This window comes from Colletotrichum karsti (genome assembly GCF_011947395.1).
Source record: "Colletotrichum karsti strain CkLH20 chromosome Unknown Scaffold32, whole genome shotgun sequence".
In the NCBI taxonomy this organism is placed as follows: Eukaryota; Fungi; Ascomycota; class Sordariomycetes; order Glomerellales; family Glomerellaceae; genus Colletotrichum; species Colletotrichum karsti.
The window spans coordinates 168122-194713 of NW_024065932.1; the positions used below are offsets into that span (position 1 = coordinate 168122).

A 26592-nucleotide genomic window follows, 5' to 3' on the forward strand; every position below is an offset into this window, starting at 1 on the left:
CAGGAGTCCAAAAAGATATAGACCGGGGATAAGGACAAGAAGCAGGCCGCGTTAATCAAGGCCCTCGAAGCATGGCGATAACGCTTCACGTCCACTGTACAATAGCATAATCATGTTCAGACGAAGCCAGAATAAAATTTTGATAGTCCAATATCCCGCCCGCCCTGTCTCCCAATGCTTGAAAATGCGTGAATGCTGATTACCCCTCGTGGCCCTGGGAGGAAAAGAGGGCGACGTCAACCTAATATTACAATCGAGACTTTGAGCAGTCTCGAAACCAAGAGCCGTGCAGTCGGAAGGTTCCTCCCGCGGGGGCCAAACAAAAAACGGGGCGTCAATGAACCGGCCCGCCCTTGATATCATCAAATGACTTCCTTGAGGCCGTTCATCCCAATCCCACCCGTTCCCATGCCGTGCCGGAGCCCGCTGCCGCTCTCATGAGAAAGAAAAATGTCTATAAGCCCGTTCGCCGGACGATCCCAAAAATCCAAAACAGAATTTCGCGCAGCATTAAAAAACACACGCTCATGCCGAAAGTGAGCAGCAAGATGTCCCCACTCTGGAAATATGTCCGCGACTTGGTCACGACGACCAGTCCACCTGTTTTGTTCTCTTCTGGTAATGCTTACTCATTCATCATGCGTGATCCTGTTCGACTGGCCGTCGTTATGCGCTCGGTTCATTCGAACTCGTGTGTAAAGTCGAGCGGAGGCGTGTTCGTTGCTTAGAAGACGGGCCTGAAACCTCCAGTGGCTGGCTGACCGTTGGAAGTAAATGAGATCCCACCGTTCACTTTGGGGACATCGGCAACACCGCCCAGTATGGAGTACTGGCCACCGGCGCCGGCAAAGACAATCTTCTTATCCCTGATGGCGCTGTTGTCAATCGTGGTAGGGGTCTCGACATCCTCGGTGGTACCCTGGCCAGTCTGATAGTTGGCCGAGAAACCCCAGGAGTGAACTGCGCCCTTGTTGTCGATCGCAAAGTTGTTGTCGACGCCGGCAGCGACGAATACGCACTTGGGGACGTCTGCGGGCAATGTCAGCAATGTTCGGCAACGCAGCCAAGAAAAAGACATACCTTCAACGTGAGTAGGCTTGGACAGAATACGGGGGTTCTGGCTCTCATCCCTGATGATGTCATCGGCGGGAAGCTCATCGATAGGAATGCCGACCTGGTGGCCATCCACACGGCCCCAAGTGAGGAGCTTGCCGTCCTCTGTGCAAGCAAGGGAGTGGTGCTCGCCACCAGCAATGTGCTTGATCTTGTAATCCTTGAGAGACTCGACAACAGTAGGGCGGAGAATCACGGCATCATCCTCACCGGCACCGTTGGCGATACCGGTCTCAGCGAAGTTGTTCAGACCCCAAGCCCAGACCGCACCCTCTTTGCTCATAGCAAAGCTGTGGTAAGAGCCGCAGGCAATGCGGTCGACCTTGTTCTTGGGAATACCCATGCTCTGAGGAACCAGGGAGGAAAGCTTGTTGCGCTCGATGATTCTGCGTCCGAGCTGGTTCTGCTGACCGCACCCCCAAGCCTGCACAAGACCCTTGTTGTCTAATGCGAGGATGTGGTTGGAGCCAGCAGCGAGAGCTGTGATGTTCTTCAGAGATGGGAGGAACATGGGCGTCATCTGAATCTTGATCTTTTCGGTAAATCCGAGAATACCATCGCTCGACTGAATATCGCGTCAGCATATGTCAACAGTATGCACGGGAGATAGAAAACTTACTCTGAAGGTACCCCATCCGTAGACTCTGCCATCCTCGGTAAGCACAAAGGTAGCGCTGTCACTAGCAACGACCTGTGTGAACTTGGCCTCAGGGGCAAAGTGCTCGGCATCCACAGCCGTGGGCGTACTTTCGCGAGGGTTAAGACCGCTGTCCTCATCGTCGTCGTCCTTGTCTTCCTCGTCGTCAACGTCACGAAGGCCACCGTCCCAAGCGGTGTCGCGGCCAAGAGCTCCCTGGTCGTTGACGCCCCATGTCAAGATCTTGTTATCCTTGGTCAGGCAAGCAGCGTGCATGCCACCGCAGGCAATCTGGACAACGCCAACATCCTTGGCAGTGAGGTTGTGGTTGAGACGAGGACGCTTGACGTCGGTGACCTTCTTGGGCTTGTTGATGGCGCCGAGACCGAGCTCGCCAGAGCTACCCTCGCCAAAGACGTAAATGTCGAGGATCTGAGTAGGTGCCGAGTTGATCTTGGTACCGATCTTGTGGGGATGGACGGGAGGTTTGGCAGCAGCAGCGGTCTTCTTGGTGGCCTTTGCGGGCTTGACGGCCTCGGTCTCTTCGTCGGACTTAGCGGACTCGGTGGCCTGGCTGTCGACCTCAGTAGACTCGGCCTTGGCCTTGGTCTTCTTGCCCTTGGGCTTCTCGTCCTCAGTCTCCTCGTCGGCGACCTTGCGCTTCTTGCTGGCGGGAGCAGCCTTCGCCTTGGGCGCAGCAGCCTTCTTGGTATCTTCCTTCTTTGCGGCAGCCTTCTTCGCGGCGGGCTTCTTAGCCTTGGACTCGTCGTCAGTGGCAGCTTCGGCGGCCTTTTCCTTCTTGACGGCAGCGGCGGTCTTCTTGGGCGCGGCAGCCTTCTTGGTAGTCTTAGTGTTGCTCAGCTTGCTGTCGTCGGCGGACTCGTCGGCAGACTCCTCCTCCTCGGGCTCCTCGTCGTCCTCTTCGAGCTTGCGCTTCTTGGAGGCGGCAGTCGCGCCATTGGTGGCAGTGTCCTTCTTCGCAGCAGGCTTCGCGGTCTTCTTGGGGGCATCGGCCTTTTTCGTCGCGGCGGTAGCAGCAGCGGTCTTCTTGGTGACGCCGGCCTTGGGCGCGGCGGCCTTTTTAGCAGCAGCCTTGGGAGGCATTGTGATCAGGTGATGGTGTCAGGTCTCCGTTGAGGACGCGTGTAATAGGGAGAAACTGGGGTATCGCCGGGAACAACAGATGATGGTAATCGCTTCGACAGATAACTGCGATGCGAATTGAGTGTTTTAATGATGTTCTAGGAACAAAAAGAGTCCAGAACAGTGGGCAATTGAGGTATTGTTTTGGAAGGAGAAAGAAAATTGGTCGAGGGAAGGTGACGCGACCGGAAGGGCAGCTTTGTATTTTCTTTGGGCTCAAGAATTCTGACCAAGCAGGGGTCCGGGTGGCTTCTTTGTGTGTATTGGTGGCTCCCGTCTCAGTGGACACTGGACGGGATGCTCAGGCGCGGGCTAAGAAAAAAACAGCTCCGGCCAGATGGTGCTCAGGTGCTCAGGTGCTCGCTCTGTGGTGCGCTATCGGGTCGACGGGGTCCCATTGGATCGCAACTTCGGGGCTGTTTTTTTTTCTATGTCGCGGTGGCCCGAGCTCCGGCGTCGATTGCGTCGAAATGCGAAGCTCTTTCCATGGGGAGCTCCTGACCGCCCGTTTTTACCTGCCAATTCCAGCTGGCAGAAAAAAAAAATCGATTGGAAAAATGTCAGTGGAGCTTCCGGTGAGTCGGGGAACGTTCGCATCGTCTGCCGATGCCCCAGAGCAGGGGAACCGACCCACGCCACGACGAGACCGGAGCTTTTTCTTTTCGGCGGTCAAAAACATTCGAAAAAGTTAAGATGCATCTCTGGTGTACCTGAGTATGCTACTGTTGCTGTTAGGGCTTCCGTCAGCATGGTTGAGGGAGATATGCCAGTCAGCGAACGACTGTGAAAGTGGTCTTATTGTAATGTACCGACAGATGATATGCCCGTTATGGCTTCGCCTCAGCTGCAATTTGAATAAATGAGGCGTTCAAGGGTTCGCCACAGAGATCGATCTCGCTTGCTGTTATCCTTCTTCAGCCGAAGACAATCAAATCATTTCGCCAAGTGTCACCTGAGCTGTCATCGGGTTTCAATGCGATGAAACGTGGAATCCCTCGGATGGCGACCAGGCTTTGAACAATGCAGCATCGTGCAGGCTGCATGGCGGGTTGGTCTCATGCAGGCCGCCCAACTAAGCGTCCGCTGCGTGCAACTCAACGCCTGACGGCTGGTAGTTAGTTGTTATTCCTGGTACATTCTGGGTGTAAGCAAAATCTCTCCAATGGCAAATCGGCCGTTCTTTTGAAAGTTGTTTTCGATTTGCCTATTTCCAACTTCAATCCAGACTGTCATCGACCCTGAATTTTCTAGATCATCGTACAAGCTCGCGGAATTCCCATGAAGCATCCGCGGATCCCAGTATTCTCCGCAACAATTTCCCCAAGATAGTGTCGCTTCTCCCGGAAAGCTTGGTGAAGCGGAGCCTGCCGAAGCACGGACAGGACCCTGCATCGTCGGCTCGATCCCGCGATAGATGCTATTCTCGAATCCAGGACTTGTATCGGCTTCCATTTCTGAGTATGTGACTTGTCCAAGGCACCAACCAGCTCGTCGGTGTTCATCTCTCATGTTCAGCATCCGCAATTAACTGTCTTACCTGTCTAAGTCAGTTCCGATACTAGGACTAGTGAGTCAACCGCACAAGCATCACCAGGGAGCGAGAGGAATGCGAAGTTGAAGAGTAAAAGTCTTTTGTTGTATCATTTGCCTTATACAGGCGGCACCTAACCTCCCAATGATGCAATATCATTCATGTCGCCGACCCGTATCAACGCCGCCGAGGTATCATACACTTCCCGCACCCAACCCTTTTGCCCAATTCAACGCCATCCCAGTAATGCAGAAACGCCATAGATGCAGTGTTCGTCACGCCTCAACGGCGGGTGGTGAAGTCGATCTCGTGCTCGCTGGGGTTGAAAGAACCGTCAGAGGCCTTGTCGCAGGTGCAAGCGTCTGTGAAGTCTGGTGTTAGTCGAGGCGCTTAAGAGTCACTCGTTGGAGGAAGAGGAGAACGTACCAGCAGGCCTGACGCCGCAAGAGCAAGTCGCGCCGGCGGGCTTGACGTTCTCGGTGGAAGCGCGGTCGCAGGTGCACTCGCCGGCGGGACGGGCACGGCACGAGCAGCGGGGGCCGGCGACGGCGTTCTCGGTGGCGGCCTTGGCGCAGGAGCAGTGGAGGGCGGACTCCTTTCCGCAGGAGCACTTGGCTTGTTGGGCTAGGGAGAGTCAGTACATGCTTTGATTTCGGGAGTCTGGAGAAGACTTCGGGGTAGGTGAGGAACATACCGCAGACGCACTCGGCGCTCTTGCCGCAGCAGGTGGAAGCCTTGTCGACAGTCATTTTGGTGGTGGTGGTGGTGATTTGAGAGTTGGAAGTTGTGGATGTGTCGAGTGACTGAAGAGTCGAAGAAGTTAAAGTGTTTGAGTAGAGTGAAGCTGACTTGAAGGCGATGTCTTGGGAATCAAAGCACATGAAGACGACGGCGGAAAGGGTCCTTTTAAGCAACAACAGCTGCAGGGAAGGAGGGGCCGGGAACCGACGTCACGGTTCCTGAGCGTCGATGCAGAAGGACCCCTGTTTGCGGTCATCAAGCAGCTCGCAATTGGCTGTAGATCTTTTCATCCAATCAGAGCCTCTTCATTTCTAAGATTTGGGCGCCTTCCGGGTGGTCCCATTTTTTGTGGCCTGTCAGCCCATGTGCCCATCTCCAATTGCATGACAACTGCACGAGTAATTGGGGCCATTACGGGGATTCATCGATTAGAATTCCTGGGTGTGGTCCCATGTTGTTTATGTGTCGTCTGCCGTTGGTCGACGGCGGCGCCGCCTCGTCAGCTAAAGTTCGATCCCCTGGATGGCTGGATGCCGGGCTCGTTAGCGCCACCTACCGGATTTGGCAGGATGGCATTTGTTGTCCAACTTCCCACGAGCATCTCCACACTTTGCTGACCATTGTTGATCCTGAGATGTTGTCCCAGGACATCCTGACGGGCCCAACAGTGACTCAGTGGTGAGCAGCGAAAGCGACAGCATCACAGGCCACGCTCATTCCGCAGCTTTCGCGTATTGATTCAAATAGCTCCCGGAGCCGAGCATACCATCCATCATCATCAAAATTGCTCGGAAGCTAATTGAGTTCTGTTATCCTCCAGACGAAATGAGCAATGGTATAATCTCCGTCCGCGTCGCGATACTAACTCAAGGCTCTGACCTAGAGACGAGCAATCCATGATCCAACGCCGATTTCCTTCCATACCGAATCTAGCAGATTCCCAACTCCGGCTTCTCTATCCGTCCGAAACCCCTTATGATGTGTACCAAGTCGACACTTATGTTCAGCCCGCGAAAAGTCATTGTGGACTCACCACTCCTCCAACCAGGATCTCAATCGTCAAATGTATCCGAGTGGTACTCGTCAGCGGTGTCCTCCTCCGACTCATCACTAGTATCCGTGTCCGCGTGATCGGTCTCACTGCCAGCCTCCTCATCGTCATTAATCGTCGGGGGCAACACCAGTCCATGGAACGCAACCGCGTGCGCCATCCACCGCATGATCAGCCGCTGCACGATCTTATCTCCCATGTTCCGGTACGCCGTCTCCGAGGGCGACTTGTGGTCCTCCGCACCCTCCGCTCGGACGTATCCGTCGCGGTACTTGGCACCCATGACGAGCTTCTCCCTCTGGAACCACCGCGCCTGGTGCTCCGGGTTGGGCTGATCAAACGCGCGCTCACGGTTGCGGATCTTGATGTCGAGCGCCGCGCGGATGTACTTGTCGTGGACCTCGTCCTCGGGTATGAGCCGCTTGGTGTGCTCGACGAAGAGCTTGTACCACGAGTAGTCGTAGTTGAACTGGCAGCCGAGCATGCCGTCCTTGACGCCGCGCTCGTAGGCGAAGGGGGCGCAGACGGCGTGCTCCCACGAGGTGATGGCGATGAGTCTGTACTCGCCGAGGGCGGCAGGTCTTCCGCGCGTCGCGATGATAGGCTTGACGAGGATGTTGCGGGGCTCGAGGTCCATGTGGCAGATGCGGAGGTTGTTGGACAGCTTCTTGAGCTCGGCGGCCGGGAACTCGATCAAGCTGGGGTTCAGGTGGGTGGCGTCCTGGTTGTCGGCGCTCGTCACGGTGAAGCCGCCGTCCGAGCCGTCTCCCAGGAGCTCGAAGGAGGACATCTTGGGAAAGTTGCGGTTGCGCGAGTCGAAATCGAACTTCTCGAGGAGGACGCGGAAGTACTTGAGGCGCAGGTTGTCGTGGTAGGCGTGGCCGCAGTCGCAGACGGAGGTGTGGTTGTCAGCGTCAGTCGCGAAGATCGGGTTGGTGGCCGCTGGATGGTAGTCGACGTGGTCGGCGGTGTAGTTGGCGGCGCCGGATAAGTCGAGGGCGGAGAGCCACTTGGTGGCGCGCAAGCTGGTCATGTTGACCTCGTGGAGGGACTCGAGAAATTCGGCCAGGTCGTCTAGTATCTTGCCCTTGTTCCTGGGGTTGAGTGAGGACCAGACCTTGTCGAGTGAGACCGTGTCGGGGATGTACTGTGTGACGATGTAGTCAATGGTGAAGTTGGTGGTCTTGGCCATGCCGACGCGGAAGACGCGGGGCACCCGGTGGCGGACCTTGGAGCGGGCGAGTTCCTGGATGCGGGCGCCATGGTCGAAGTTGGAGTTGTTCTCGCCGGGGAAGTTGTGGGAGACCCAGATGCCTCCGTCGCGGACGTTGGCTCCGAAGTCGACGTTGATGAGAAGCTGCTTGGGCACACCCGGCTTGGGCTCAGTAGCAAACTCGATCTTGTACTGGCGGCGGGGGAGCATTGGCTCGAGGAAAGGTACGAGATCAACCTTGGTGGGAGTCGCGCCCCAGAAGATTTCAGGAATGGTTTCATCGAGGATTTGACGGAACATTAGCTCCCGCCTGTCCAGGTTGACTTGGGACAGCGCCGTGAGCCGGTTGAGGAGGTTGCGGGTGCTGGGCACAACCATGTTGGCGATGTGCTTGGAGAGGTCAAGTAGTCGTAACAATAGGGTGATAATTGTGATTGCAAAACGATACCTATGATTTGTAGTGTAGAGTAAGGTGTTGAGGGTTTTGTTTTGCCGATTGGTCATGAGAGCAAGTCAAACGAAAAAGGCAGGGCAGGCACACAAGGCAGGGTGGGGATGGTGGGCAAAGAAGCTCAGCCAACCTCTCAGGTGCCTGAGTCGAAGTTGAATGAAGACCTCAGGTGTTTGATGGTTTTGGATTGAAATTTTAGCAAGCGACAAAGGACAAGGCAGATGCTCTTTGGTGCAAGCAGTTGCAGAGCTTTGAAGAACACCGCATGATTGAGCTCTCTCAGGCAGCATCTGCCTTTGATAGACAACCCAAACAAACGACAAAGATTTTATAATGTTTTATCCTAGGATTCATTTGGGTTCCATTTTCATCCACCGTACCAGAGTGCGGTCAAATACTAATCCTGCAAATTTTAATGGTGGGCTTTGAGTCTTTGGTGTACTTGTAGTTCTGACTGATGCCGCCTCGAAGCGGAGGGATGCCGTATAGCGTGCTTCAACACCGCGGTGACAGTCTCTGTTGGCCAACAAGCTTGAGCCTCGTTGCCTCTGCATCTACATTTCCCCGAGTCTTTCCCCGCGGTGCAATAATTGCGGTTAATTCTATCAAGTTAGGCAGTGTATGTCAATATTGAACCCAGCTGAAACAAAGACCTTGAAGTGAGAAGACAACTTCTGGATGTCCTCTTGAGGCTTCTCATTGCGTGTTCAGTTTAGTAAAAATGCCCTAAGCTGACGTCACTCCCGGCGTCCTCGCGAGAGCATCATCCAGAAATTCATTACATCTCAGCCAAAGATGGTAGGGTGGTAGGAGCTAACAGCACCACACCATGCCGGCGTAGAGGTTGGAAACGCAAATCGCGATCAACGATTGCACCTGAAATTATCGATGCTTTGCAGACTCACCACTGTCTAACTACCATGGCCATTGCAGAGGGGATCACAATGCAGTGTTTTCCAATAGAGTCTAGGCAACACTCAGTATTGCCGTCTGTCTCCTCTAGGTGGGTTTGAAATGCAGTGCAGCTGCGCCCGGGACGGCCACACCCTTATTGATCATGCATGATGCAGTCATACGTGCCGTCACATTAATGGCCCTCGACAGACTTCCAATTGGCACAACGAAGGAATACAGTTAAACAGACTCATGTAGAACGAATTCGGGTAATGCTATATGACAAGCTTCAGCACACAATTTAGAAAGATATGGATCTCGAAGAGGATCACCACTTCTGGTTGGATGGATGGACATCTCACAACCCAGGTTAAGCAACTACTGCGTGCGTGTTGATTTAAGGTGGAGGTGGGCAGACTGGGTAGATACTCTGGATACCCGTTTCTAATGCCCTCGGTTTTCCTCGGCGGTCTGAAGACTGGCCGTGATATTCTAGGGTACGCGGCTTATCGGCACTTTACTGTACGATGGCAGAATGTCTACGAAGCAGAAGATAGCTGAAATTTTCTTCGAAGGCCACAGCAGGCATTCTTTCTCCATCCACACATTGGGCATGGTCTTCGAGTGGGTTAAAAATGCAGTGAATGTTGTGTTTCCCGATTCTTTGTTCGTTGAAGAACTGTTGCTAGGGCTGGTTAGGATCCTGGTCAGCTTACTTTGGTGGTCTCTAGAAGGGTTAAAAATGCTGTGAAGTGAATGACGCAAAGTTGCTAGCTGCATATCTTGGCATAAGTAAGGTAAGGTAGCTTAGATACGGGATGTCGTCTGGGCCATCATTGGTCCATGTCAAACGACAGCGAACGTAGGCAGGAGGGGTACTTAACGGGACTGGCCAGAGTGCCGTGTCCCTCCCCTCCATCTCAGAGCTATCTGCACAAGATTGGGTAGGCGTTGTCGGACTTAAGCCTCGTCAAATTGCATGAGATGAGACACAATACCTCAGAAGATGCTTCATTCAAAGTAGGTAAATATGGGGCTCGGCAGGAAACAAGACCGTTGGTTGGACTGACGGCCTTCTCATACGTTTTCAATTCTGATATACGCAAGTTGTCAATTAGATACCTGTGTTGGGTATCCGCCCTGAATTCTCGACGGCGTTACAGGCTGGTAGAACACCAACACAGCAGTGAGCACGAACTTCTCGCAGAATGTCGCGATAGACAGGCAAATCGCACCCCATTGGTATCATCAAGGCCTGTATACTGCCTGCCTGAATTGCCTGACTCCACACCGGAACACGGAAGCCACTTCCATCAGAATCTACTTCCTTCTCCTGCCATACCAGCCTCCCTCTCTCCAGCGGGCGCCGCAGCCGAACCCAGATTACCACTACCCGGCAAACCCTCTCGATTACTTGAGCCTCCGTACTCGCTCGCGTTGCTCCACGTCTTCGGTTCCTGAGGGGTCGACTGTCCGCTCTCATCAGCCGAGAAGCTGTACGTGTCGCCTGTGTAGCCCGGTGGTCGCGGCCAGGTCTTGGTAACGGGGAAGAGACTACTGCTCTGAGTCCTGCGATTCACAGATGGTTGGATGATGACACGGACTTCATCCCCAAGGGAGCTGTTACCACTCGTTTCGCTGGCAAGCGCCGCGCTTCGGTCGTGGGGCATCGCGGGGTTAGAGGGCATAGAGTCGATCATGGCGGCTGCAGCCACTGCCGATGTCATTTGGTAGTCGTCTTCGGGGATGTGGACATGCTGGCGGCGTTTGGATCGTCGTCTGCGCAAGAGCCACAGGGCAATAAGTAAGAAGAGGACGGCGGCGGTGGCACCCAGAGCGATGCCCGCAATTTCAGCAGGGCTGAGGGCGGGTTCAGATGAAGGCCCGGACGAAGGCGGAATCCTCGTTGAAGAGGATGTAGAGCTGGTGGTGATCTGGGTCGTTGTTGATGTTGGGACCTCCCTCGTAAAGGTAAATTCGTCGGAGTCCCAGGAAAACCAAGTCGTGACCCCAACCCTGGGATCGACCGAGCTCGATGTAGCACTGCTGGTCGTCAAGACAAGAGTGCTTGTGTCCAGAGTTTGGGACAGAAATGAAGAAGTCGTAGGCGGGAGAGCAGTAACTATTGTCGACGAAGCTACTGTCGAGGTTGGAAGCGGTTGAATGCTTGTAGACGTCTCTTGACTACCGGGAGTGGGCGTCTGGATCGGTACGATTGCTGTAACGAACCGCGTCGTTGTCACCGTAGGAGTCGCAGTAACTGAAACGAAGACGGGGTTAACGACTGTCGCCGTCGAGACGAAACTCCCCGTCCTAGTCAAGGTGACCGTCGTTTCGATGGTGACAACCGATACCAAGCCAATCACTGTCACCGGTCCATTGGGTACCTGACGTCGAACCGCGACCGGACTGACGGCATCGGGTGTCGCGGTGGCTGACGATGAGACAGAGTCTGAGGCTGAGATGTCATGGCAAGGACTGATCACCGGCGCTGCAACATGACGTTTTGCGACGCCGCTGGGAGGTGGCGATACGGTGATGGTGCTCGTTTCGGTCACCAAGATGGGGTCGACGAAAGTTAAGGTCTGGAGGAGAGTCGAAACGAAAACCTGGGTTTCGCTAGCTACTTCGACGAAAGCAGTCCGGGTGATCGTGACGGTGGCGAGCGACACCGACGGATCGGTAGAGGGTCTGTAAAACTGGTCAGCGCGCCGAATCTCCTCTGTTGGAAAACTGATGACTTACGTCGAATTTTGCCGAGCCCAGATATGCATCATTTCCTTGCCATGGTGTCGTCGGGCTCGAGACTTTTCTGTTCCCAAGGAATCGATTTCTCCTCCAACCCTGAACTTGGCGCGCTTCTCGCTGTCGCTCGGGATCTGTCGCGACGTCGCTAGGTGCTGGGCCTTGATTGATGATGTGAGGGGATTCGTCGAGTTGGCGAGAGGATGAGTGTCATCGTGCGAAAAGGTGGCAATGACCGCGATGAAAGCCAAGCAAAAGGCAAGTAAGATCCGTAATTTCAACATAGCTGTTGACTGAGGTGATCGCAAATCCTAGGCTCTTTCCATCGTTTTCTTTTTCAATTGATGATGATCCGCCAGGTAAGAAGGATGGAGATGGGCGACTTGTTTGCGCTGGATGGAAGGAAGGAGCAAGAAGAGAAAACGCGACGGACAAGCAAACGAGTGGAAATGGCAAAATGACAGCCAAAGAAAGAGCAAATGCGAAAAAGAAGCAAGCCGTGGAAAATGCACGATGGGAAGGCACATATCCAGCGGTGAATTTTGCCACAATGAGACTCGGTAGAGGGGAAGGCGGCTGTTTGAGGAAGAACCAGATCTCTGCCGCCCCCCTGCGACGCCTCATGCTATCCAAAAGACCCTGAAGAAGACGAAAATGAGGCAATCGGATCCTTAAGCCGTACTTGGCGTCAGTTCAAGACAGAATTTGGCGAGGTCTGCATGGATGCATCGGAGAATTGTGTCTCAAGTCGACAATACCATGCTCGTAGGGCAGCATCCAGACCTGTTCGACTTTCTGGCTGGACGACACGACATGAAGTCTTGCGCATTTGGAGAGCGGTCATGTTGAAAAGCAGAGTGCACCGTTGAAGGGCTGCTTCTTGGCTGCTTCTATCATGTTAGCTTGATCAGATGATGGAGATCTCCCGTCATGCATGGAGCAGAAACCGGCGTTGGGATTGCCGGTGCTGATGGTGTTCATCTCAATCGCACAACCAAATCGAGGATGAACCGTCGAGTATGTCGATCTTATAGAGCGCATCAGTTACGGAAATCGTCACGGAGCTGGAGTGGCGGGAGTCCATTGAGTCCGATTCCGGGATCATCGAAACTGGCCTGGCCCCTCCTACCTCCAGGCGGGACGGTACGAACGGGACGAACATCTTCCAGAAAGGATGCAGCACCTGCAGTCCTCAACGAAAATTCTGAAGAGTCCTGGTGTCACACAGAAACGTTGCGAGACGGAAAAGCGTGGCTGAGGCACACTTCGAGCCCATGAAGTTGGTCGCGCTCTGACGATCCGTTAATGCGAGGAGAGACATTTCAATAGCGGAAGGAAGGTGCAATGGGACGCACAGACCATCTTTCGGAACGCATCCCGGCCGGGGTCTGGCTGCCACCGGATTATCTCATCACGTGAGGAATTGGACATCCACTGGTTCCACGGGAATCCATTTTCGGAGTTAAGATCTCCGACAAACACCAACACCAACCAACATCCCTTACGACAACAGCACGAGAACAGCAATAACTGCGAGACCGATGAAATCTTGGCTCTTATTCTAACGAAGGTGTTTGTTTATTATCATCAAGTCATTACGCATATTCTCATTACGCTGGATCATCTGGCCGTCTTGGCCTACGAGGAGGGACCTTGTTTCCTGTCTCCTTCTCTTGGGGTATCTCGATCGTCAATCTTCCATCCTTCTCGCACTTTGTGCTGCCGCTATGTCTGTCCACGGCATATGTATCGCCGCTCAATCCAGACATAGGGCTCATTCGGTTCGGGCTCAGTGGCTCCTTCGTCTCCCCAAGGCTCAACCTCATCTCCTTCAACACAACACCGTCGTTCTTCCCAGGCCTATTGTCAGCCACCTCTTCCATAGGTGGATCGGTTGAATAAACCGAAGAGCAGGGTCGTCTTTCTTCCAATGGCGGAGTCAGCATCGGCCTGACATCCCCGGAGAGAGGCCGCCCTCTACTCCTCGGCGCGACCCCCAATACCGCACTCCTCAAGCTCAGCGTCGTCGGGGCGCGATGCGACATTGATAATACCGGCACAGGCGGCGCCGGCATGCGGAGCTTGTTTAAGTGACTAGCATAGCTAGCGTTCCTGCTCCTCGCGAACGGCGTGCTGGGTTCCGTCCACGGGTAACCGTGATACGTGAGGCTCGTCAAGTCAAAGCTCTCCGTCTCAACCGCCTCCAGAGACCTCCTCTTGGAACCGCTCATAAGCCCAGGGAAGATCCTCGCCACCAACGGACGAAGCGTCGGCGCGCTCGCACATATGAGCGCAAGGTCGCATTCCAGGATCGTCATGACGAAGAAGGTGAGGGTATTCGAGATACCCGCGCTGCTGGGCTGGTAATGCAAGTGCAAGCTGAGCTGCAGACGTACCATACTCGCCGCGATGACGAAGATACTCAGGCTCAGCACCACCGCGAGCGCAATCTTCTGCCTCCGTGGCAAATCGAGCCTCGCAACGCACGGGATCACCATGATGATCAGCCACGCATCCGTGGCAGAGTGCAGGCTCGCGCTCGAGATGAGCAAGTCTGGGAAGCTGAAGCACATCATCGGTCTCCCGAAGAACTGGCCCATGACCGGGTGGCACTGCAGGAAACTCATGAGCAGCATGGGCAAGCTGTACACGAGCACGAACACAACGGTGCCCCACGCCAACAAGCGTTCTAGTGGACGAGACGCGAAGACGCGCAGGTAGAAGGCGAGAATGGAGAATTTGGTGATGCAGAGACACAGTTGGTAGTAGATCAGGCCGAGGTAAGTGCGCATGATGTACGGGTTGGAGTCTCTTTGGAGTGACGCCTCATCCGGGGCTGCTAATAATGAAGGAGTCGTGGCGGTGATGCTGTAGACGATGCACAGGGCGGTCGAGAAGAGCCACGAAAGGAAGATGAAGGTGTCGTCTATGAACCATTTCCGAATCACCCATAGCCGGGAAGCTATGCGGGCGAAGATGAAGAGTGTGCAAACGATGTGCGGGAGAAGAATGCCAGTCATGAAGATGGGCACATTGGCATCGTCCTTGGAAAGTCAGCTTTTGCTCGGAAAGCAGCGGTGGTGGACTTACGATCTCCTTCATTACCAGCGGCGGCACCCTTGGATCCGGTGTATTCGGGTAGGTGAGGTTCATGCCGATATCATCGCCGGTAGCCATATCGTCGGCTTAACCCTGCGTTCGCAGAGTGTGGCGTCTCAATCTGTCCTTTCTTCCTCGCCAACTGTCTCAGAGGACTTACATCCTCTATCTGAGAAGGAAATCTTGTCGATGCTAGAGTGTCGGTTGCACGTCTATCATCTAGGGCAGCATGACTCTTTACATACAAAAGCACCATCACCAAGAAATGAAGGAAGCTCACTCCCGTCTTCATGCACACCACACCCCGCCACACCACCCCGGCACCAGCAAGGACCCCTGTCTCCCTCCATCCCACCAGATTGCCCACGACCACGTCGCCCAACTTAATTCACACGAAGAAAAGACGGCCGCAGTTGCTCCATGTCAGGCAATGGTACCACTTGCGTGCTGCAGGGTGGACAGCCGCGATCGCGATTGGGCGGGATAGAGTTGAGGTCTGGCTCGGAGGAGGGACAAGATGGGACGGGAGTCTCGGCTGCTGGAGCGCCCATTGGCCCCGACTACTCAACATGCGCAGACATCAACTGACAGCTCCGACTTGGGGCATTCTGCTCATCTTTTGCTTCCTCTCGCGCTTCATGTTCATGAGGCATCGCTCTCTCAGCTCCTTGACGAGACGACGCAGCTGAAACAGCTGGGACGATCAAGATGCCGCCTCGCCTTACCCTTAATCGAGCTTTCAACTCATTAACTGAAACGGATACCGCTGGCTGTGTCAACGTTTTAGAGCATTCGAAAGTCCCGCCGTGCTCATTTCGAGCCGAACCGATTTCCCCAACTTTTCTCGCTTGAGCCAGATGGAACTTGACAGCCCGCCAGTCGCTGCGACAGACGTCGATGCGGGGTGCACCAGGCCACACACGTCCGCTTCTCCAACACCAAAGAACGATATGCCACCCCTCATTCTGCTATTGCGGATCCTCCAAGGACGGGAGATGGACCACATGACCAACGCGCAGCGGAATGCCGTCCGGGAGTTGCCCGATCCGGAAGGACATGCCTGCGCCGCGTCCCCGATTGGTGGCCATTTCTCACACATGGGAAAGACGCCAGAATATGGGGGCAATCTTGAGATACTCTCTCGGTCGTCAATTCGCTGGTGCGACTCCTCTTCTGTGGCGATGGCGATTGCATTCGCCGGGTTCGTGGGATCACACCCCATTCTTTGGTCGGCATGGACGAGATCTAGCTGGCCAGCTTTTGCTTTGCAGCGCGGTCATGCGTGTTGTAGTAAAGCATTGCGGGCCAGCTAGCAAAGCAGCAAGATGGGAAGAGGGTTTCCGCGGTACAGATTCGCTGGGCATGCTTTAACTACAAAAAATAGGTTCCGGCCCGTCGTTCCTTTACTTTTTGCGGGCAGTGGCGCCACGCACCCCTACCCCAATCTGCCGATTGCCTTCGGTACGTCGAGGCCGATGGCTCATCCGTAGGCAAGATTGGCAGGTGGCGAGCGACGAGCTTGTGGAAGAAAGACGCTGCTTAGAGGTTTCTATAGGCTGGAGCTTCTCAGCTGCTGTTCAAGGGAGGATCCCTGACTCCTGGGATGATCCGAGTGAATCTTGACGTCGGGCGGCGGAAGGTCCGTGGACTCTCTTTTGAAGTGGCCATCTGGTGTGGTGGGATGACAATTGTCTGTGCGATCAAGATGATGCGATGGTTGGGCTGAAATAAAGGCTTGGACGGATGATGAAAGCAATACTGCATTAGTATTCCTATGCGAAGTTTGCCAAGTCATTGGCAAAAGAGGCTGTTGGACTGAGATGTTGCTGTAAGTGTTCCCCGACTTGTCTTGTATGGCTAGATCTGTGTCCAAGCACAGAGGTTGAAGCTGAGCCATCTCTTGGCTGATGAAGTTGATCTCGATAAATGCTCTGGAAGCCCCATCTTGGCGTCAACTCTGAGATGATGTCCTTCTTGGCCCCGAGCCTTGGCCTCGAAGTGAAATCCAGCCTCGGGAGAAACCAAAACGCATCATGTGTTCTGTTCTCTCCTCTATTCTCCAATAATAGCATTCACCTCTCTGTCTGCTTGACGCCCGTCGCCATCTTCGATCCAACGTCGCCTTGGTCCGCCCTATGCTTCCCCCCTGCCGTGTTTCCGTCGCGAACGCAGCATCAATCGCAGCTGTCGACACCTTCCCCTGACTGTTTGATTGGTAAACTGACGATGGCTGTCAGTGAAAGGGATTACCGGAATAGGAAATACCAAGGAGAGTTGAAAACGACCTAAGGCAAGGCGGGATGTCAAGCGGATAGGTAAATCGTGGGTTAGGCTTCAGCTGGCCCATTCTTGATGTCTCAAATCGGCAACCTCTTTATTAGCAACCCCAAACTGTCTTCAAACAGTCGCGAGGCTTTGTCTAAGAAAGTCTACTTGAGCCTCAAACGTTGAGGTTATCGCCCATCCGCCCATTCAACCGCCATGTATCCGACTGACTGCCATTGAAGCCGAATTCCATTAAACATTAATCCACACTCTAAAGTCTTTTCATATCGGAAGCAGAAAACGACGTCCTCCCATCCACTCTCAGCGTACATCCGAATCCGAAGTATCTCGGATTCCCAGGAAACGGTCTCTCCCCAAGCCCCTCCTCAACGTGCAACCTTGACCTTCAACAGCCTCTCAGCATTCTTATGCGCAATCATCTCAACCTCCTCGACCGTGGCCACCCTACTGTCTATCAAGTCCTTCATCCAAGCCAGCCCGTTCTCGCTCTTTTCAAACGGGTAGTCCACGCTGTACATGATGTGTTCGATCGGCGTGTTCATCAGCAAACAAGCCATCGGCGCGAGGCCCCATACCCCGCTCGTCGTGACCCAGATGTTCTCCCTCCACACCTCCTCCCAAGGCCTCTTCCTCTCCCCCCACCGCGTCGACAACTTCCCCACGCGCTCCATCATGAACGGCAGCATCTCCCCAAAGTGCCCGATCACGATCTTGAGCTTCGGGACCTCGTCGAACAGCCCCGCGGCGAAGAGCTTCAGCACGGCCAGCCCCGTCTCCGAGTGCCACCCGAACCCGCTCGTGCCCAGGCTCCTCGCCGCGCCCTCCGCGTAGTTCCCCTCGTACGCCCGCCGCTGCACCTGCGACGGCCACGTCGGGTGCAGGTACACCGGCACGTCCAGCTCCTCGGCCACCCTGAACACGCCCCAGAACCGCGGGTGGTCGTAGTGCGTGCCGTCGGCGTGCGCGTCGATCAGCGCGCCCCTGAAGCCCAGCCAGCGCACGCTGCGCCGCAGCATCTGCGCCGCGATGTCGGGCGTGCTCATGGGCAGCACCGCGAGGCCCACGAGGCGGCGCGGGTGCGCCTTGATGGCCTCGGCGAGGGCCTCGTTGGCGCGGTGGCTCAGCCCGGGCGGGAGGGCCGCGAGGCCGGGGGCGTGGGAGACGGCTTGGACGGCGATGTTGTTCTTGTTCATGTCGGCGAGGCGGAGGGGGCCGACGTCCGTGAGGCGGGAGGCGAGGTCGGGGAGGTGTTTGAGCTGTTCGGCGTAGGTGTCTGAGAGCTCCGGGAGGAGCTCCTTCGCGATGAAGTGTTCCTCGAGGGCGATGAGGGGCGGGACTGGTTTTAGCATCTTGGTGAGGTGGACTGGTTTGAGGACCGGATAAAGGATCGAAGGCGGTACGGAATTCATTTGGGTTAAGATTGATGATGCTGAGTTGAGACAATTGTTGAGAGAGCTGGTCGGAGGATGTAACTGAAGTCTCCCCGCACTTCCCCAAACGCCTCAACACCTCTTTGGGTAACTCCCGCGGAGCATGTGTTCGTCCGAGACATGTAGCCGGATCATAGAAAGCGATGATTAAGTGTGGTCATACTATTCGGAATGACGATGTCGTGCATCGATTCGGCCTCTTGAGGCCATGCATAACGCCATCGCTGCCCCCTCACTGACCCCAACAAACCCCTTTTCACCTGAGTGAATACATTCATTTTCTCCCCTCGATCTCCTTCGCCTTCTCCCTCGCCCTGATATACCCAGGTTCCTTCTTCAGCCGATCAACATACGCAAACAAGACCGGGTACGCCGCCCGCGACGATCCGCCCTCCCAGGATCCCATGGCGTCGTACGCGCCCATTTGATCGGCCAACGTGATGCCGAAGCTGATCAGCACGTCCGCCGCGCTGAGCTCCGGGCCGCAGAGGTAGCCGTCGCCGTCGGTGGTGCCGGGGGCGGTCTTGAGGAAGGAGTCGAGGAGGGCGAGGTGCTTCTTGGCGTCGGGGAGGACGACGAGGCTGAAGATCTTGTTCGCGACGAGGGAGGTGATGGGGCGTACGAGGAAGGGGACGTTATTTGATTTCAGGGCTGGTCGATGCGTCATTAGTTAACCCACGAACCCGGAGAAAGTCAACCGAGACGAGTTGTGATGAGTGATATCTTACCGCTGATGAGCAGATACTGCACGAGATTAGAGAAGAAACTCCCCTCGACGTAGTGCAGTAGATACTGGAACCTCGCGAACGCGACCGTCTCGCCGCCGACCTCGCCCTCGCGGCCCTCCTTCCACCGCTGCGGCACCAGCGACGGCTTGTTCTGCCCGAAGTGGTCGACGAGGTACTGCGTGATGTACCCGCTCTCGGCGAGCGTGATGGGCTGCTGCTGCTCCTCGCCCGCGCGGCTGACCGGGGTGATTTCGAGGATCGGGGCCTTGCCAAGGGGGTGCGCTTTCGCGAGCTCGGGGGGCGCGAGCATGTTGGGGGCGCGGCGGAAGACCTCGGTCTCGTACTGCAGGTTCAGTTCTTCGAGGAGCCAGAGGGTGTTTTGGGAGCGGGAGTCGTTGAGCCTTCGTTTGAGTTTAGTGAGTGAGATTGATTCAAGGGAGGAGGGGGGAGATGGGGGATTGGTACCAGTAGAGCTTGATCTTGGGCTGTTCTTTTGTCGCCATTTTCGCTTTTGTTTGAGATGAAAACAAGCGCGATGCGGGATGAGAGGGGTTCAATCGGTGGTGAGTGAGATTGCGGTTGCGGGCGAGATTTGGGTTGGTGATGAGGAGCTTGGTGAGCTGTGATGAGGGGATGCTGTGGTGAGATTGAGCTAGTAGAATGCCAGTACGTGCGGACAAGATTCTGGCACTGACTGTGCTGTTCATATTTAAATAAACAAAGATCAAATACAACCTTGCGCATCAATAGGAAATATCACGTCGCTTGGCGAGACCTTGTAGCGCATCGACGTAGATATACGAACGGCTCATCGGTGAAGGAGGGACTTCCGACGCGGAGTGATGGATCGGAGGACGGAGGTTATGTGGGCCGCGTGTTTGTTCCCGCAAGACATGTCACTCCGGGGCCTAATTACGCCGGCAATGGTTCGTTAAGAACTGGGGCGGATGGGCTGATTCCCTGGACAGGTTTGATGTGTGTAAGACGGTAAGACATTCGCAACGGGGTCAGCCGTCAGCTGCAATGCAAGGTACGGGTGTCATGTCATGGGTGATTTGTGTGAATCTGGAGGGGTCTGAATGGTCTTCGTTGACAGAAGCAGTCTAGCTTCATGCCAGTAAGACGGCCATAAGCATCGAACCCGGTAACGGAGGCTGGATAACTTGCCGGGACCCGCGTCAGCCGGCCCCGAAAGAACCCGCATGCTGCTGCACGCCGGCCGTCCAGAGATCGGTACCATCGGCTCAATGACCTCCTGCAGGCATCGCGGCAAGCGTCAGATCGGTATGCAATCATCCCGACGCCATGCCAAGAGCCAACCTTTCCTCGTGGCCATGCACTACAACTTCCTCCTAACCAGCCCCTTCCAGAAATCAAAACTATTCTCATCGCTCTGCAGCGCCCACATCCTCCCCGTCTCCCTCCCGTCGCGATCGACCTCGACGGCCTTCAACAGGCCCCAGTCCCGCGTGATACCCACGATCTTGGCCCGCGCCCCGGCCTCTGCCTCGAGCGTGACCTTTTGCTCCGAGTGCAGCCAGAGCCTGTAGTACCGCTCCTCGAGGTCGCGCGAGAAGCCCTCGCGGCGGAACTGCGCGTAGATGGCCTCGATCCGCGTCAGGATGCGCGCGAGGAGGGTCTCGATGTGGAAGCCGCCGACCAGGCTCGCGGGGGCGATGGCGTTGAGGGAGGTCGTGGGGCGCGCGTTGGTGGTGTTGATGCCGATGCCCACGACGCACTGGTAGGCGCCCTGGGCGTAGCTGCAGGTGGAGAGGATGCCGCCGATTTTGACGTAGGAAGGGTCCGCGGCGGTGGAGGCGGGGTCGCGGCAGTCTTTTGTTCTCAATGTCAGTCTTCTTGTCTGTGCATAATTGGGAAAGGAGAGGGGAAGGGCACGTACAGATGTCGTTCGGCCACTTGAGCTTGATGGGGATATCGCCACAGCCGTCGTCGTATGATTTCACGGCCTCGGCGATGGCGATGGCGGAGATGTACTGGATGAAGACGACCGGGTGGGAGGCGGCTAGGTGAGCGGGGTGGTTTATCACCGTTGAGAAGATCAGACTCCCGCGAGGAGCGACCCAGACGTTGGTGCCGCGGCCGCGGCCTGCGACTTGAGTCGATGCCGTAAGGGTGAAGCCGGTGGGGAGTTTGGAGAGAAGCTTGTTATTTCTGGGAACGTCGACATCAGTGACTTACATTGAGAAACAGGATCGAGGAGTAGCTTACTTGTCCATGAGGGTGTTGGTGCTGGTGACGACCTCGCCGTACAGCAACATATCACCCCACACCTCCGCCGCGGGCTCCCTCTCCCTGTAATGCCTGAGCGAGTTGTAGAACAGCCGGTGGTTGAAGCTCGGCGTCTCCTTGACGTCGGGCCAGGCCTCCTCGTGCGGTACAATCACCTTGACGACCTTGTCATAATCATCGACATCCCCCGCCGGCGGCAGGGCATCCCGTAGATCCTCGACGCCGAAACGCGTCGCGTGCTTCTCGATGCGGAAGACGTCGTGCTCGCCGTGGATGTACTCCTCCCCGTCCTCGGTCCGCGTGATGGCCTCCTCCCAGGAGTGCAACGTCTCGCCGACCTCGGTGTGGTTCGCCGACGTCAGGTGCAGGCGTGAGAGGGACGGCGGGCCGGAGGGGTCGGCGGTGAGGTCTAGGCCGAGTTTGGCGAGGCAGGTCCGGAGGAAGGATACGCGGGCGGCGTCGGCGGCTGCGAGGGTCGCGATGAGGGATTCGTAGGAGGGGATCTTGGGTTGGGGGTGCAGGTTTGCGGCGGCGAATCTGAGTTAGTTTGTTAGATGCGCTCGGGTGAGATAATCAGGGGGGTTTTACTCTGGGTGAGGGCCCGTGAGGATGACATTCCCGGACCCGACTTTGCAGTAAATCACGGCAGCTTTGCCGTCGCCGCCGTCGACGTCGATGTCATCTGCATAGCTAGCGAGCACCTCCACGCCCGCATGTTTCTCAGCATCGACGAAGACGCCTCCGCCATTATAATAACTGACTACCTCATCCCCTTCCCCGACCTTCAACTTCACCGCCCGAGCCCCCGCTTCACTGTGATACGCGAACCCCTTGAACGCGCCGCCTCTGCAGGTTCCGGGGTAGAAGCCGAGCTCGCGGGTGCCGATGACCTCGAGTGTCTTGTCGCCGACCTCGAACTCGCACCTGCGGGAGCCGTAGTAGCCGCCGGCGCAGAAGCCGAGGTAGGACCCGCCCTTGCGGACGTAGTCGGCGATGCGGCGGTTCCCGGGCCCGTTGAGTACGCGGCAGTAGCCGAGGTCGCCGCCGCCGGGGACGACGAGGAGGGCGCAGGTCTGTTGCCAGGGTTCCTTGAGGAGGGCGGCCTCGGGGATGGGGATGACCGCGTAGTTCGGAGAGAGGAGGTGGCGGAGGGTGGAGAGGGCGTGGCGGACGGATTCGAGGGTCGTGCCGGTGCCTGGGCGGTTGTTAGGGATGTGCCGATTGAAACCGGGATGAGAGGGGAGTTACCGCTGTAGACCAGCACGTTGAGTTTCCGGGGAGCCATTGTCGTGGCGAGTTGTGCTGGATGAGATTGATGAAGAGGGGAGTGAGTAAGTGAGGTGGGTTTCTGGGTGAGTTGAGAGTGAGCGAGTGAGTGAAAGTCCAAACGCCGATTTTTTGGGGGGGCACTGTCTAGCCCCAACCCAACAATTTCGAAGCTAAATTGACTCTTTCTTTCTACACGGATTACCCATCCCTCGAAAGTCAATCAGAGACAACTATCAACGACTGTCCGTCGGCAGAAAAAAAGAATGTCGAAGCAGGAAAGCGACGCGGTGCAACAGGTCGCCGAGGATGACGAACCCGATGATTGGTACGTTCAGCGCTTCCTTTTCCCGATGGACCCAAGAGCGAGGCCCAGACACTCGTCGTTCGTCTTTCGTGATGATACGATCGAAAGAAAGAAGAGGAAAAACGATCGCATTTGAATACAGCACACTATTGGGACAACTCAGTCGCTCATGGCTAACGCTTGCGCAGGGACAAGCGCATCTTCAGCACTGGCTGCGCAGGTACGATACTACGGCATTCCCCATGGATCCTATCCGTCGACGGCAGCACTAACTCCATAATTCGCAGATGAGAATGCAAAGTTGACGGACTGTTACTTTGAGAAGAAAGACTGGCGACAATGCACTGCCGAGGTACGTCGTCTCCGCCAGACCCGAGACGGAGAAATGAATGAAGCTGATGATGATGTGGGAAAGATGGAGCGATTCAAGAGTTGCTGGAAACAGCAAGGCAACGACGCCAGGACCGATATGAAGGACGCATAATCGCTTCAGTTCCAGATGAGACGAAGGAAACTGTACAACACAACATGTATCAATACTGTAAAAAACTCCAATCACTCATGAAGACCGGCTGATTTCTCGTGATGTGCTTCAACAGTGGACTGATGCGTCCTGAAATCCGGGCGCTCGCACTGTACGGATTCTAGACACTGGCCCAAGCTCCCCCACCCGGCACCGCGTTCACCCGCGCCGGCCAAATTTCAATCTAACCTATCAACCCGCCATCCAGAAAAATCGCCATCATCAACAGTGTGCAAGCCAACGATACCCGCCATCACATACCGCCTTGCCTCGCCACACCTCTCTCACCCTCTACCTCAAAAACACACACAAACCAACATAATGTCCCTCCGCCCACTCGCCGTGCGCCTCACGCGCCCGACGACCCAGATTGCAAGAATAGCAACAACAGCACGCTCCACAGCCCCCGCCACCGCAACAGCACCAGCAGCACGACCTAGACCCGCGTCAGCGGCAGCGGCAGCAGCACCGAGGAAAACCTTCGCCCCCAAAAAAGCAGCCGTACCGCCGAAACCCGCCCCCAAAGCCGCCTCTCCTTCTTCTTTCGAGGAGATCGCCTCCTCTCCCGACGAGCCGCCCTCCACGACCCCCGAAGCCGACGCCGCCATCGGCCCCAGCCTCTCCTCCTCCACACCCCTGCCCACGCTCGCCGCGCAAACGAGTCCGCCGGCGCAGCAGAAGCAACACCAGCCGCAAAACGGCAACGGCAACGGAAACGGCGACGGCGCGGTGGACTGGTCCAACTCCTACTACGGCCTCGGCACGGGCCGGTTCTCGAAGGAGGTCACCGACATCCTCCTCCAGCCCGTCAACCCGGACGACGTCGAGGTCAAGCCCGACGGCATCATCTACCTGCCCGAGATCAAGTACCGGCGGATCCTGAACACGGCCTTCGGCCCCGGCGGCTGGGGCCTGGTGCCCAAGGGCGAGGTGGTCGTGGGGGACAGGATCGTGACGAGGGAGTACGCGCTCATTGCCGAAGGACGGTACGATTCTCCCCCATCTCTTCTCGGTTTCCCGAGTGAAACCGGTCCACAAACACAAAGCTGACCACGCAACCACACAGATTCGTCTCCCAAGCCCAGGGCGAAAACTCCTACTTCGGCCTCGAGGGCCTCCCCTCCGCCGTCGAGGGCTGCAAGTCCAACGCCCTGATGCGCTGCTGCAAGGACCTCGGCATCGCCTCCGACCTCTGGGACCCCGTCTTCATCCGCAAGTTCAAGGCCGAGTACGCCATCGACGTGTGGTGCACACACGTCACCACCAAGCAAAAGAAGCTTATCTGGACGCGCAAGGACGTGCCAGTCCCGTACCCCTACAAGAAGTCATGAGGGACTAAAAGTAAAAAGAGCTCGTACGGTGACAACTTGTACAAAGAAAAAAACGAAAAGGAGGGGAGGACTTGTAAGATCTGGGTGGGAATCTCAACTGTACAAAATAGACCACATAAATAGCCACACGTCAGGAGGCGCATAGACGCATAGGCATTTTCAAATAGCGACAAACAGAAGCTTGCACAAAGAATACGGAATTGGAGAGGTCCACATGGGATATCGACTGTTAGCGACGTCCCGGTCTATTCAGCCATTGACAAGGGGGAATCGAGGGGAGCGCAGGCCTTTCTGGTCCCCGAAGACGTCCCGACTTGAACTCCCCACAAGTCTGTTCATCCATGACGCCCTGCTGGCCGAACCTACCTAGCAAAAGAGGCAAGGCATTAAATTCCACAAAACTCCGTGTCCCATCAAAAGCACCACCTCGTACGCGGGTGGCAGACGCTACTTCTGCACGCCAGAGCTAGCCCCACCGTCCGGGTTCTCGGCCGTTGGCGTCGAGCCCCATCCCCACGGCATCCACGACGATCCACCCGCCTGTCTCCGCCTGATGGTTCCCTCGCCGTCCTGGTCTTCGGCCCCGCTCTCCGCGTCGATCTTCTCAAAGTCCGTCTCGCTGCGCGACTTGCTGAGTCCGCTGTGCGCGCTCAATGGCCGTTGGGTGAGCTCTTCTATGCTACCATCCAGCTGCATGCTCCCCGCCCTCGCGTACGTCTCGGGCGCCTGTGCCTCCGCGGCGGCGGCCTCGCGCTCGAGAGCCTTGAGGAGGAAAGCGAGGCGCTCGCGCTGGGCGGCGATGAAACTGGTGCGCTCGCCGCCCTGCAGCTCTGGTGGGATAAGGTTGCCGGACTTGGATAGGTCTTGGTGGTGGGGGTGTCCGCCGCCGACACCGCCGCCGGTAGCCGCGGAGACGGCGCCGGCGAGGAGGTTGTAGAAGTCGGCGCCCGTGTTGCCGTGAGGTGCCCAGCGCGCGGCGGGGACGCTAAACCGGGCGAGGAGCGACTGGGTGTAGGATTGCGAGGCCGCGGCGGGGGCGGGGGCGGGCTCGGGTTCGCCTGGGGGCAGGCCGAGGACGTTCGTCTTGATCAGCTCGATGGCGCGCTTGAGGTAGGCGATGCCGGCGGCCTTGAGGCGGTCGTGGGCCTCGGAGATGAACTCTTCGATTTGGGCTTCGTTGTCTTGGAGGAAGGGGTGGACGTGGGTTTGGTAGATGATGCGGGCGCCCTGGGTCTGGGGTAGGACGAGGTAGAGCAGGAAGAGGAGTCGGATGTAGGCGTAGAAAGGGATCCTATAGGATGTTAGTCAGCCGTCATTGAATCGGAGGATTGTCGTTTGCGACGTACCAAACCAGAATCCATTCAGTCCAAGACTCGACGAGAAGGGCGCATGCGAGCACGACCCAGTACATGAGCCATGGTGTCAGTTGGGCCGGGTCGGAGGTCTTGAGAGCCTTGTAAGAGGCGAAGAGGGGAAAGAGAAAAGATGCGATGGAGCTGCGATACGGTCGGCATGTTAGCAAGCAGTGAGGGACCAGCGGACTCGGAGTGGGAAGAAGGGAGCCGGAGGTCAAGCCGAAGGGTTCAATAGAGGGGCAACATGGCTGGGCACTCACGATAATAGGTGGGCGAAGACGTCAAACATGTTTGCGCTTCCGGTCGGAGTGTCGATGATAGAAGCGAAAAAGGAACAGGTCGAGAAGGTGTATGTAAGAGGGAATTTGTTGTATCCGGGCAAGAAGAGATGAATAGCAGCAGCCTTACACACGGAATGCGCAGCGGCAGCTGAAGAGTATGGACTACAGCAGCAGCAGCACCCCGGCACGGCACAGCACAGCTGATGGTCAGGCGAAA

The 26592-nt window shown here is 56.2% G+C and overlaps 11 protein-coding genes across 11 annotated transcripts; 2 read left to right on the forward strand and 9 right to left on the reverse strand.

Moving 5' to 3' along the window:
• Positions 1 to 724: 724 nt before the first annotated feature.
• CkaCkLH20_09121 (uncharacterized protein) lies at positions 725 to 2854 on the reverse strand (the record flags this gene model as incomplete). Its single annotated transcript, XM_038891836.1, has 3 exons — positions 725 to 1029; positions 1081 to 1678; positions 1733 to 2854. The coding sequence occupies 3 exons, from the start codon at positions 2852 to 2854 to the stop codon at positions 725 to 727; spliced, it is 2025 nt and encodes a 674-aa protein (XP_038742769.1).
• Positions 2855 to 4706: 1852 nt separating this feature from the next.
• CkaCkLH20_09122 (uncharacterized protein) lies at positions 4707 to 5173 on the reverse strand (the record flags this gene model as incomplete). The annotated part of the gene is made up of 3 exons (XM_038891837.1): positions 4707 to 4786; positions 4851 to 5048; positions 5119 to 5173. The coding sequence occupies 3 exons, from the start codon at positions 5171 to 5173 to the stop codon at positions 4707 to 4709; spliced, it is 333 nt and encodes a 110-aa protein (XP_038742770.1).
• Positions 5174 to 6217: 1044 nt separating this feature from the next.
• CkaCkLH20_09123 (uncharacterized protein) lies at positions 6218 to 7807 on the reverse strand (the record flags this gene model as incomplete). Its single annotated transcript, XM_038891838.1, has 1 exon — positions 6218 to 7807. The coding sequence occupies one exon, from the start codon at positions 7805 to 7807 to the stop codon at positions 6218 to 6220; it is 1590 nt and encodes a 529-aa protein (XP_038742771.1).
• A 2280-nt stretch (positions 7808 to 10087) lies between these two features.
• Positions 10088 to 11803, reverse strand: CkaCkLH20_09124 (uncharacterized protein; the record flags this gene model as incomplete). Its single annotated transcript, XM_038891839.1, has 4 exons — positions 10088 to 10531; positions 10665 to 10953; positions 11004 to 11465; positions 11520 to 11803. The coding sequence occupies 4 exons, from the start codon at positions 11801 to 11803 to the stop codon at positions 10088 to 10090; spliced, it is 1479 nt and encodes a 492-aa protein (XP_038742772.1).
• Positions 11804 to 13129: 1326 nt separating this feature from the next.
• On the reverse strand, positions 13130 to 14696 carry CkaCkLH20_09125 (uncharacterized protein; the record flags this gene model as incomplete). Its single annotated transcript, XM_038891840.1, has 3 exons — positions 13130 to 13369; positions 13523 to 14563; positions 14610 to 14696. 3 exons carry the CDS (start codon positions 14694 to 14696, stop codon positions 13130 to 13132), a joined length of 1368 nt encoding a protein of 455 aa, XP_038742773.1.
• A 2573-nt stretch (positions 14697 to 17269) lies between these two features.
• CkaCkLH20_09126 (uncharacterized protein) lies at positions 17270 to 18313 on the reverse strand (the record flags this gene model as incomplete). The annotated part of the gene is made up of 1 exon (XM_038891841.1): positions 17270 to 18313. The coding sequence occupies one exon, from the start codon at positions 18311 to 18313 to the stop codon at positions 17270 to 17272; it is 1044 nt and encodes a 347-aa protein (XP_038742774.1).
• A 295-nt stretch (positions 18314 to 18608) lies between these two features.
• CkaCkLH20_09127 (glutathione S-transferase domain-containing protein) lies at positions 18609 to 19565 on the reverse strand (the record flags this gene model as incomplete). The annotated part of the gene is made up of 3 exons (XM_038891842.1): positions 18609 to 18985; positions 19063 to 19463; positions 19528 to 19565. 3 exons carry the CDS (start codon positions 19563 to 19565, stop codon positions 18609 to 18611), a joined length of 816 nt encoding a protein of 271 aa, XP_038742775.1.
• Positions 19566 to 20401: 836 nt separating this feature from the next.
• Positions 20402 to 22597, reverse strand: CkaCkLH20_09128 (biotin apo-protein; the record flags this gene model as incomplete). The annotated part of the gene is made up of 5 exons (XM_038891843.1): positions 20402 to 20895; positions 20963 to 21234; positions 21292 to 21849; positions 21901 to 22507; positions 22561 to 22597. 5 exons carry the CDS (start codon positions 22595 to 22597, stop codon positions 20402 to 20404), a joined length of 1968 nt encoding a protein of 655 aa, XP_038742776.1.
• A 247-nt stretch (positions 22598 to 22844) lies between these two features.
• CkaCkLH20_09129 (CHCH domain-containing protein) lies at positions 22845 to 23369 on the forward strand (the record flags this gene model as incomplete). Its single annotated transcript, XM_038891844.1, has 3 exons — positions 22845 to 22906; positions 23074 to 23105; positions 23173 to 23369. The coding sequence occupies 3 exons, from the start codon at positions 22845 to 22847 to the stop codon at positions 23367 to 23369; spliced, it is 291 nt and encodes a 96-aa protein (XP_038742777.1).
• Positions 23370 to 23729: 360 nt separating this feature from the next.
• On the forward strand, positions 23730 to 24739 carry CkaCkLH20_09130 (uncharacterized protein; the record flags this gene model as incomplete). Its single annotated transcript, XM_038891845.1, has 2 exons — positions 23730 to 24394; positions 24475 to 24739. The coding sequence occupies 2 exons, from the start codon at positions 23730 to 23732 to the stop codon at positions 24737 to 24739; spliced, it is 930 nt and encodes a 309-aa protein (XP_038742778.1).
• Positions 24740 to 25186: 447 nt separating this feature from the next.
• Positions 25187 to 26383, reverse strand: CkaCkLH20_09131 (HVA22 family TB2/DP1 protein; the record flags this gene model as incomplete). The annotated part of the gene is made up of 3 exons (XM_038891846.1): positions 25187 to 26030; positions 26086 to 26235; positions 26355 to 26383. The coding sequence occupies 3 exons, from the start codon at positions 26381 to 26383 to the stop codon at positions 25187 to 25189; spliced, it is 1023 nt and encodes a 340-aa protein (XP_038742779.1).
• Between the last annotated feature and the right edge of the window lie 209 nt (positions 26384 to 26592).